This window comes from Eutrigla gurnardus, assembly GCF_963514095.1.
Source record: "Eutrigla gurnardus genome assembly, chromosome: 4".
Classification (NCBI taxonomy): Eukaryota; Metazoa; Chordata; class Actinopteri; order Perciformes; family Triglidae; genus Eutrigla; species Eutrigla gurnardus.
The window spans coordinates 15,931,030-15,942,711 of NC_139918.1; the positions used below are offsets into that span (position 1 = coordinate 15,931,030).

At 44.3% G+C, this 11,682-nt stretch overlaps 1 protein-coding gene across 1 annotated transcript; it reads right to left on the minus strand.

Moving 5' to 3' along the window:
• Positions 1-1,193: 1,193 nt before the first annotated feature.
• Positions 1,194-9,454, minus strand: LOC311011754 (uncharacterized protein; the record flags this gene model as incomplete). Its single annotated transcript, XM_084006884.1, has 4 exons — positions 9,418-9,454; positions 6,777-7,224; positions 1,429-1,816; positions 1,194-1,274 (listed from the first exon to the last, which is right to left on the minus strand). Exons 2-4 carry the CDS (start codon positions 7,184-7,186, stop codon positions 1,194-1,196), a joined length of 879 nt encoding a protein of 292 aa, XP_083863010.1. The 5' UTR covers positions 7,187-7,224; positions 9,418-9,454.
• Positions 9,455-11,682: the final 2,228 nt, after the last annotated feature.

An 11,682-nucleotide genomic window follows, 5' to 3' on the forward strand; every position in this document is an offset into this window, starting at 1 on the left:
AAGGGAGGGGTGAGCGGAGGAGTATTCAGTTGCAATTTACAACCTCACCGCTAGATGCAACAAAATCTTACCCATGCTTCTTTAATCTATAAAACATCAGAAAATCGCCAACTAATATCCACCGATAGTATCCAAGACTCCAAGGTGACATTTTCATATGTTGTTTTGTCTGACCAACAAAATCACAACTATATTCAGTTTACAATGATATCCAACAATGAAAAGCACAATGGAGAAGCTATTCGTCCATTATCAACACACTTTCCTATTCATTTTCTGTTGCAGGAACACTGTTAAGGTCCTTACACTCAACTCTATGCAGAAGTCGACATTGGGCAACGGAAGCTTGAGCTACTTCTAAACTTGTGATAAAGATCATACTGTAATCACACTTGTGTTACAACCAAAGAAACGCTGTTGCAATGAATGCGTATGAGTCTTGCTTTTCATTTTCATAATTTTCAGAAGTTTGGACGCTGTGAGCAATATCTGGGTCTCGCCCAGTCAATACTCTGACATGTGCTGCTTTCACAGCCCACGATCCACCACAGTACTACCGGCCAGCTCTCTCCCACATACCTCTACCTCGGTGATACTGACAGTCACATTACCGTGCTGCCGGTGGCCAGCTAGTCTTGACCACTAGCCCCACTCCCACACACCTCACAGAGCCTGCGGTTAGGTAACAGTGGGAGACTGGCACGCTGCAGCGATGGGGGTGTAAGACAGGAGGAGCAGTGGGTAGATATGGCAACTGAGTGATGTTGAGCTGATTATGCTCTAAAAACTGTCTAAATATGTACACGATTTATCAGAAAGTTGCTTGATTCAAGTAAACAAAAATAAATAGATTTAAGTGAAGACAAGAAGCACTAACTTCGGCCTGGAAGTAATGATTGCGCGCACACACACATATATATGTTAATATATATATATTGCCTGTACTCTGCATTCACGTCACACACATTTTGCCGCAGCTAGCGAGAAAATGACTTCCCTGATAATCTTTGTTGGATCTGCAGAAGTTGAGGAGAGAGAACGAGTTGGCAACATGCAGCAGGAAGCAGAGAAACGCTGCCTGCTGGATTTGAACCGACACCTACTCATGGCCAGGTTCATATTCCAGCGAGCACTAAGGCAGCAGAGAAGTGCCTACATGCCACCCCCACAGTGAGCAGAGCTGCTTCTAATGATCACCACATGCTAACTTTCTGCCTGCTGCCAACACCGGAGCACATGGAGCCCACGGATGAATCAAAATCAGGGGCAAGTTGCTGAGCAGAGTTAAGAGACGGAGGTTAAATTCAGCCGTGCAGAGGAATGGATTCATGTGGGGATTTAACTAACAGCTGGCCGTCGTTATGCACATAAGCAAACAGGAAACAAAGAAGGGCAGATGTCTAGGTGAAACACATTGAAAGCACTGACATTGCACTTAAGAAACTCAGGAGTGGACCAGGCATGCTGCTGCTGCTGTAGCTGTCCATGGTGCTGAACTGACAACATGCACTCGCTCTGTAACACACTGTAAGAAGTTTTTATGGAAGGATATGGCCATTCAATGATTCGCCTTGCTGTTTTCCTAATGAAGTTGTCCTCTGCGAATATGAACAGCGCCCTGTTGACGGTGAGGCAGTTCTGTCGGTGGGGGACGGGGTTGTACAGAGCCATGGTCCGGGCCCGCTGCGCCTTGGCTTGTCTCACGGAAGCCGACAGCACCGCCGCCGCCTCGTCCTGTCCTTCCCCGCCGCGCTCCGGGTCCCCGTCTCCGGAGTCCACCGTGCTGGGAGCGCACTCGTCTCCGAAGCGAGCCATTCTACAAAGAGACGAGGACACCGTCGACTTAGTTTCACTACGGGACGACTTCTAGTAACGAAAAAATAAAGAAAAAGGGATCCACCTTCAGCTTGACAGCTTTTAAAGCGCCAAGATTGCCCAAAAGTTGCAGATTCCGATCACTCCATATCCACCGGACTACAGGATGAACAGTCATTCAGGTGGCTTACATAGAGCGGGCGGAATCATCCATTCACTTAATGACGCTTCAGGTACACGAGCTGCACTATCGCATCACCTCCGGTCTCCCATCTGTGCAACAGCGCGTCGCGATCAGCTCTGAGCAACTTTCAGTGCGCGCGCGTCTCTAAAACAGCAGCGGAGGGAGGATGAGAGATCCGCCGAGTAAAGAGCCTTCCACTCTCCGTCAACATCCAGGAGAGACCCGCGGGAAGTCTTCGCAAACTTTACGCATCTTCTCGTAAACTTGACCAAAAAAAAAAAAAAGAGGAAGATGTCACGTGAACGGAAGCCCGTGTCTTTTAGAGAAGGGAGCGACGCGGTCGCTTGACTCGCTAGATCATCTCGTATCACCTGCTGGGAAATGATTTCGCAGCGAGGAGCGCAGAAGCACCGGCAGCACCCCTCCCACAATAATATTTCATGATGGCGATTTGAAAAAATTCATCTGAATGAAAGCCGATGGAGAGGAGGGACCGTGCACTTTGTTACCATAGCAATTAAGAGTTTGCTGAGGATGAACAAAAACAGTCATCTTAAAAAAAAGAGAGAAGCCTATATACAGTAGCCCGTGTGGGTATGTGGCTCTAAAACAATTATGTAAAGATGTTAGTGAGAATGAGGTGTGAAAATACATTTAATGCTGAAGGAGAGACAACAGCAACAAGTGTTTGGATAGGGAAGGTTAAAGAAATTACCTAAAGGGGATAAATAAGACAGGAGCTTAACTCATTTCCCCCACATTTGATAATCCGACAGCATTGTATTCGTTAATGGAGACAGACACTATTAAAACGTTTAAAAACTAGGCCATGGCGCTAAAATTGGAGTAAAAGTCAGGAGTAAAAATAGAGCATGAAATAGATCTTAGGGCTGCTCCCTTTTTGAGGGAGCAGAGAAGAAAGCAGGGTCTTTTTCACACTCAGTGCCACAAGTGAGACCTCATTAGGCAACTAGGCTCTCTCGCTCCATCTGCTGCTCTCCTCCCTTCCCCACCGTTTCCCAACGATGACCACTTCAGCCCCCCACAGACGCGCCATTATTCAATCATGGCTGAAGCTGCTGTTTTGTCAAATAAATAGATAAATCAACCCCAGCATCATCCCCGACACAGAGTATCACTCTGTGCCGCTGACTGACAGACCCGGCTGTGCAGCAGCACAATGCAGGTATCTCAGCGTGCAAAGGGCGAGCAAGGGCTCAAATATGGGAACGCAAAACCAAGAGAGAGAGTGGCAAATTCATGCTTGGCAAACAAGTGGAGATCTGGGGAGAAGAGGGGGAAATGGATTTGACAGGATGTATGAATAAGTCCCTAAGTGAGCTCCAAGCACTCTGACTGCTAATGATAATAATGCACCGCAGTACAAGTTACATTACAGATCACATTCATCTCACCTTCCTACTGAAAATCTTACAATAAGCATCACAAAATAGTCATCTACTTGTATGTTGCCCAACAAAAACATTTGTCTTAGCAAACAGTATATTTCTCTCTCTTTCTCTGTGTGTGTGTGTGTGTGTGTGTCTTGCTCTCTCTTTGCTGTTGTTTCCATAGCGACATAGCTCTCTTGAATTCCGGCACCGTTCTTTTTATTTCTGCCAACAAAAGCCATGTTGCACAATAGACTAACCTCTTCCTACAGAAACCGGTTTCACCCAACACACACACACACACACACACACACACGCACACACACACAAACACAGTCATGATTTTGTGACCTTTTGGACATTACATTGACTTACATTTCCTGGCAACATACACTTATACTCACAATAACCTCTACCAGCCCAATTCACATCGTCACACTAAATCTAACCCAATCTAACCACGCTAAATCCAAACTTCAACCAAGTCTTCACCCTCAAATGTAATGATTCATTCAAAGCAGATGTGAATTTTGCCATCAAAATCTATAGATCTATAGCCCTATAACACACACACACACACACACACACACACACACCCTCCATCAGGGTCATTGAAGCAAACTGACTGTACAGCCCCTTCACTACAGCACTGTACATATATGATCAGCTGTGTTTGGCTTGTGTTCCTGCTCTGGCTCAGCCTACTCAAAGGCTTCTAAAAATAGCTGTGTGAACCGTTAGCAGATAAAACGCAGAAAAGCTCATATCAATTTGCTTGGGCCTGACCAAACTTTGACTAAGACTGATATACCGATGAGAAAAGGGCCACACTTAACTGATCAAGAGTTTACGTGAGTGCCAGCAGCCTGCGATGTATTTCCCTGTAGTCCAGCAGAGAGCACCCATGGAAACACACTATAGGGGGAGGCAGATGAAGGAGTCTGTAGGTGAATTGCACCGTGAGTTAAAACGTTAATGAGCATACTTTGTGACAGAACTCTGAAAAGCGTTTATATAATTGCAGACAGGCTCTCATCCAGCATTGACTGGAGTGGTTTTAGCATTTTATTTCTCTTGCTGTTGCTTAGCAACAGACGCCCTCTAGTACTGAGTTATATCAGACAGTTTGATTCAACTAATAACCGCCGCTTAGATCACTGCTGATTGACACCATGAACGTTACGGTTGTTTCAGAGAATCGTGTGACTCATGTGCATCTTTAACTCAGAACCAGGAAAAGTTCCTGTTCACTTTGCTCAAAAGTCATTTTAGGCAGATATTCAATATCACTCATTGATTCGGATCTTTTTCATAATGTCATCCTACCATTTTATATAATATCAATATTTCTGTATCAGTGCTGTAGTTGTTCAAATCAACCATGTCCAAACTCAGCAGCTGAGCTCCTACGGCTCCACTTCCTCTTTGAATCCCTAGCATCCCCTAATGGACAAATAACCACAATACATACAAGTTGTGCTTTCAAATGCTCAGCTGTTTTAGTCTCTCATTTAATGCTCTGTAGTTATCTGCATTCAATACTTACAGGTTGAAAAATAAGATGTAGGGGATGGAGGAGGAAACACTGACTTTAGTCCCGTGTTTGAGTGTCAGTACATGAGCTAAAGAAAGATGGACAGCCAGAGAGAGAATGACGGTACGCCAGTAAAGTGGATGTAGAGTGGGTGGTGAAGGTAAAGCAGAGAGAAACAGAGGATGGAAGGAGGAGGGGGGAGGGGGCTTGTTGCTGGGTTGGGGGGTTACACCGATGGAGTACCACTCCACCGTCGAGTGGTGGGAAGCAGATAATCAGAGCGATGTGGCTCCAGAGTTCAAAAGTTCTCCAGCAAGCACCCTCAGCTCCGCCATGAAAACGTTATCCAGTATCTGATTACAGCAAACCTCCGCCAGCAATGTTGGCATAAAAAAACATCATCAAATGAAGCGATGAAAGCAGAAGCTGATTCGGTGATTCATTGGTGGAACTGCTGGACACAAAGGAATATACATCGCTACCATGGAGCCCCCTTTGAAACAAGCACTTTGTAGCTAAGCAACAAAACCATAACAATAATAAGTGTAATACTGTATAGGGCAATCCTTAATCGTTTGAACACATGAGCCATTAGTAGCGCCACGGGAAAGCGTTTTTTATGTTAGTATCTCATACGTGCGTTAATATCACACTTTATTTCAAATCTAAACCTGCATTCATGTTTTCATTCATGAAAAAACACTGTTAGGAAAAAGGGGAGGTGCCTAACCAAATGCATACCGGTATATATATATATATAAGGCAGCACACACTATTGTCTATGTAAGAGCAGGCTCCGCCCTCTACTGAACTCAGTTATTCACGGCAGCCCACCAAATTCTTTATAACCAATTAAACTGCAGAGCCATGGCCTTACACTGCAGGGGTCAAAAGACAAGCAGCAGACCCCTCCACACCACATTTCCTGGACCATTAAGGAACACATGGACATGTAGGTCTATCAGTGGGGTCAGGTGCAACAAAACGAGACGAGGCAAATGCTCGTGTATTACTCATAGAGGGCTATAGAGTCCAGTAGAGGGTGCTAACTCAGGCTAACTGTTGCTCTGTTTTGTTTTGCCTTATTTTCTTTTTTTGGTTTGTTTTTCTTCCCCCTCTGTAAAGCATCTTTGAGTTCTTGAAAAGCGCTTTTAAAGACAATCTATTAATAGGTAATAATAAGAGCTATTTGGGTGAGTCGGAATGGTAATGTTATGAACCATAAAACCAAAACAATGAGCTGAAAGGCGCTAAAACACAATTCAGTGCTTCAAGCTACACATTTCACTTTACACAGCGATTTGACCCATTGTTGATTTATAAATAACAGTGAACTTTAAGTTAAGCAGTAATGTCATATATTGTATTGAATGTCAAACTTCTACCATTTATTTTCACCACAGACTGTTTGATGCGTGATAGCAGGAAAAGAACAGGTGCAATTAATAACAATAAGCAAATTGGGACACTTGGAACAATCATTAATGTTATTAATTACACCCATGATTTTCCTGTAATGACAAGTCAAAGTGTCTGCTATGAAAAAGGATTACTGACCGAACTGTTGAAATCAAAGATCCCTTTTTGATTTTTTTCCCTCTTTATTCATCAGCATAAAATATGTTGTATCTTTATAAGCCTCGCCACCTTGTTTAACATTTAAAATAAAGTTCTGTGGTTTCATACTATGTGTTTGTAATGACTGAGCCACCAAAGAGGTTCAACAGGATAAACAAGTAAAGCGTATTATGTGTGTTCTTTTACACTTTCATCCTCCTCCATGGAGATGTATCATCTTCATACATGCAATTTAAGAGAAATCCTTTGCCTGTATAATCTCTTTTATACTTACTCCCACTCCTTCCTGCGGGCCTGCGGCGTGCTCTGGATTTTGTGAGCCTGGTGAGCCATGATGATGTCCTTCTGCTCCACAAGTCCCCCGCGCCGCCGCTGCATGCAGTGGGGGCTCTGAGTCCCTGAACCCTGATCGGACAAGCCGTCCTCCCCACCGCACGGCACGTCGAAGGTGGCGGCTCGCGGGGGCAGCCCCAGGTCCTCGGGTAGGCTGCGGGGGACCTGCAGGGAGCTGGAGCGGGCTCCTTGTGCCAGGCCGTGACGGGGAGTGGAGCTGGGCTTCCTCCAGGCCTCAGGCTCGGGGAGGGACAGGGAGTACTGCACGTGCATACTTGCACCAGAGCAGGATGGAGAGGGGAGGTCGGGCGTGAGGGAGCGGGAGAGGGTCTGATCTGAACTGGTGAGCATCTCGACAGAGGACGGCAGTTGGTGCTTTCACCATAATGCTACAAATGGGGGAAAGGGGAAGAAAGGAGGAACAATGAGTGAAAAGTGGTGAAACACATTCAGGAAATATTCCAAATCCTTCCCGCCTGCCTGTGCTCTCTCTGTTTGTCTATTTCTAGCCATGATAGAAGCGCAGCTCTGGAGACCGCCATGTTGGTCTTTTAGGCAGTCCACGCTTTGATCCAGGCGGAAATATCTCCACTAGCCTGCTATTGGATGGATTGCCATGAAAGTTTTACATATATTCATGGTCCCCAGAGGATGAATCCCAGGACCAGGCAGCCTCAGATAGCTAGAAAAGGGTTGAAATGTATGTCACATTTGTGTTATATGGAATACGGGTGAGAAACATGTAAATAAACTGACAGCTCCTGGAACAAAACTGCACTTTACCACTAAACAGTGCAGCATGAATTCAGAATGAATGCCAACATGTAACTGTAATTTTTCTACTTCAGCCATAAGACTGGACGATCAAAAGAACCAGCAGCTATGCAGAAATAGCATTGTACTAGTAATTGTAATGTAATTGAGAGGAATAAGACTTTGAGCAGGAAGTGGGTCAGAGAGGTGAGCTTCTAGAAGCCTTGAATCAAGATTGGACTTTCTTTGCTTTAATCTCATGTTTTGTCTCCAGATCACAAGCTAACAGACCTGTAAAACCATCATCCTGTTGTTTCTGCCGTTGTCCAGATAAGCGTATGTGTGTGTGTGTGTGTGTGTGTGTGTGTGTGTGTGTGTGTGTGTGTGTGTGTGTGTGTGTGTGTGTGTGTGTGAGAGAGAGAGAGAGTAACTGAGACAAAGAAATATGGGGGAGATGAGGTGGCAAGGCTGGAAAACAGCATGTCTGAGGCGAGCCAGCCAGAGACAGACGAAACAAGGTTGTTCCCACTGAGGCGACTCTGAAAGGAAGATGACGGAGTGTGGGAGAGCTGAAGCAAAAGGCACAGTGACTCACAGCAGCAGCAGGGCTCCTCAGACATGAACTGGACACAGTCTGAGTTAAGCCGCGCTCTCAAAAGCAACACAGCGTTCGTCTGAAAGCCGGTAGAGGCTACAAGGTCAGCGCGCACATTTACAGAGGTGGCTTGATGGCAGCTATATGCTGCCGATGGGTGGGCTGCCTCTGATCTAGCACAGCCGTGTTAAGTGCAAAATACAGCCTGTATTATCGGTCAATTTTGCTGCCACGGCTGAAGGGGACTTAAATGTCAAGGCTCTTGTATCTAGGCACGATATGAACATTTCTTATCATGATGATCCTGGCCAAAAGAATGGCGATTCACGATATTATCCAGATAATCGTCAAAATGTGTCTTAAAACTCTTAAGATGGCAACAAAACATACTGGAATCACTTTACATTTAGTTAAGGAAAAGACATTTCCATTGCATCACAGATGAGGGACACGTCTTTTTGAGTGAAAAACAAATAATCTTTAAAAATGATCATAAATCACGTGGTCTCGTTGCATAAAAAAAGGAAAAATAAATTTTAAAAATCTATTTTTAAAATCAGGCTATATTTTTCACCTGTCTACACTGAGAATATCAACGATTATCCTGAGAATATCCTGAGATTTTTTACTCCGATAAGCGATAAAATCCCACATGGTCCCATCACTACTAGACATTCAGAAAGCAGCAGGTGCAACAAACTAGGCTGATCTGCGGGGTGAGTGCATGGACTCATGCATAACATCTGGGTTACTCATAAACGGAAATGAAATTAATCATGAATGGCAGCTCTGATGCTGATGCTCTATAGATGAGAGCGTCACTGCACTGTAGCTACCATACCGGCGATAATTACCGCTCCAAGAGTCGTCCACTTTATCTGGATCACTGGCTCTTTTATTTTAAATTCCAGTCCCTTTGATCTCCTTTCATTTGTGCGACCACGGTAGAGTCTAATGGGAACATCTGGCAGCCCCACCTCGTTTAATCTGCCAGCTGCAGGAATACACTGACTACGCTTTTAACAGGGGATGTCAATTAGGATGCTGTGTTCACGTGTTTGACGCGAGTGTGGAAAGAAAGAGAGAAAAAGCACGCAGAATCACAACAAATAAGAATAGACGAATAAGAAGCTAAGAATGTTCACTAGGAGGAAGGGGGGGGGGGGGGGGGATGCAGCGCGCGCGACGGGGGAAAAACATACCAATAAAGTCATGAAAGGATAAATTAATGTACCTTGAGGTGCCGCGCGCTCCTTCATCGTCACAGAGCCGCGTTCAAGGTGGATCGCAGGACTCCGCCGTCCTCCTCACTCGGTCCAAGTTTGGAGGTTTGCGGATGATTCCGCGCGGGTTCCTTGAGTGGTGATTACCGCTGCTGGGCTATAAATACCGCGGCGTGGCTGGCAGCCAGGGGAGCGCGGCTCATGTGAACGCGGCATGGGGGGACAGGAGCGCAGCGCGGAGATCACCCCGCAACCCTGTTCACGAGCCGCGCTCATGTGAGTCACTTTGTGCGGCTCAGCGTCAACGGTGGGGTCTTCAAACTTCCCTCAGAGTTCATTGACGTGTGCAGACACAGTTTTTAAGCCGTCCGGAGATCAGATGTCTTTGTTTTTGTTCTATGGAAGAGATCAATGCAACAGGTCTGCTGCTGTGACGTGTGCGCCGCTAGATGGAGGAGCAGAGCCGCATACCTGGCACGCAGCAGGTGGAGGGAAGGAGGAATTAGAAAGGCACATGTTTCTTTTTTTTTTTGCTTCTAGTTTTTGTAACTAAAAATACAAAAGGATCACAGCATTAACATGCAGAGGTGAAAGAAATACTCATTTACGTCATTAAATTACGTGCACACAGAGTGGAAATGCTCCATTAGGCTGCAATTCAATAATCAGATGTCATAAACAAAACACACTTAAAATATCTAAAGTGAAAACTTTACTCTTTCTTAGATTATTATTGCTAATATACAAACTGTTGGGTTATATAATCTATAAGCATTTTATAAGATAATGATTATGTGTGTAAAATCTCAATAAGTAATAGCTGAAGTAAACTGTGTCTGTTTCCCCACAAAAGTATCATCAACGATCATTTAAACCGTATGTTTGACTATCGCTGCATGTTTACTTGTAACTGCAGTATCTGAGCAGCATTTGTAAGTCTTAAGCATGACTCAGAGTGAGAAGGAAATGTGGACTGTGATGTCTAAAAGAGAACAGTAAGTCTGAGGGACGCTGCAGAGAAGGAAGGAAAACACAAGAATGAATGCTGGAGATAAGATGCTGGAGCAGGAAAAATACAGTAGGAGTGTGCTTTTTAAATGTATCGGCGACCCATAAACTGATGTTGACACATAATGCAGAAATATACAATGAAAAGGCAATCATGCAAATTCAAACTAAATCCATGAGAATTATCTATTTTTACTAGATGTTGTGCATTTTGTGCACTATATGAGAGAGATTTGTGTCAGTAATAATACAATGTAATGTTTAATATTAAAACAGTATATAAGCTTGATATATGCATTGTTTAAAAAAAAGAAAAAGGAAGCTGAATTAAAGTAAGGTTTTCTCCCAAATCTTTTTTTTTTAAACATGTCTTGGCCATAAAAGTGTGTCCTGTGTCTGTACTATATAATGAAACTAGAGCCAAGGACCGAGAATCCTTTCTCTGTGATTAAAACAGAGCCATGATGGTCCCTGTACTTAATTAAAAGGTCAGCCATGTTCGTTTTAACCAATCCTGTTATTCCCTAAACTGAGGAAGAGGTGTTAGCTGTGGGACTGAGAGCGACACAGAAACCATCTGCTAAACCAACACTGAAGGATTAATGAAGACTTCAAACCAAAACTGCATTTCTATTCATTTTGGTGCTGGGATGGCTTTCCAATTCTTTGTCTTAATCAAGGGTCTATTATCCTTTAATTGCCCAGAGTCCCCTTAATTATCTGCTCTGAGACAGCACTCAAGTACTGAGATCATGTTGTTTATGGAGATAAACTGCATGGGGTTAGTTGTTGTTAGACTTGTCTTACGAAGGCCACTGAGAATTTTCTAATGTCCCGAATCCGATGCCATATTGTGTGAATTAGATATGGATTTATGTAATCTAGCAGAATCATCTCTGTGAGGAAATAATTGCCATTTTATCCTCCAGGCAGGCAGCCAAATGGATGCATGACGTGGAGATGGCAAGCAGAGAAACTGCTGCCATTGAAAGGAGAAAGAAGGGAAAAAAAAACATTCGAAATAAACATCAGGTGTGTGTGTGCGTGTGTGTGTGTGTGTGTGTGTGTGTGTGTGTGTGTGTGTGTGTGAGGATGAACATGCTGTTTGGTGTATGAGACAGTTGGTAGTAAATGGTTGGCAAATCAGATCTGGTCTGGCATGAGAGGCCGGCCTGAGGGTGAACATCAGGTTGGCTTTGCATGCTTGCTGGTTCACATCGTACAGACTCCAGCTCGGTGTAATTCTGTTATGATTTAATCTTAAACTT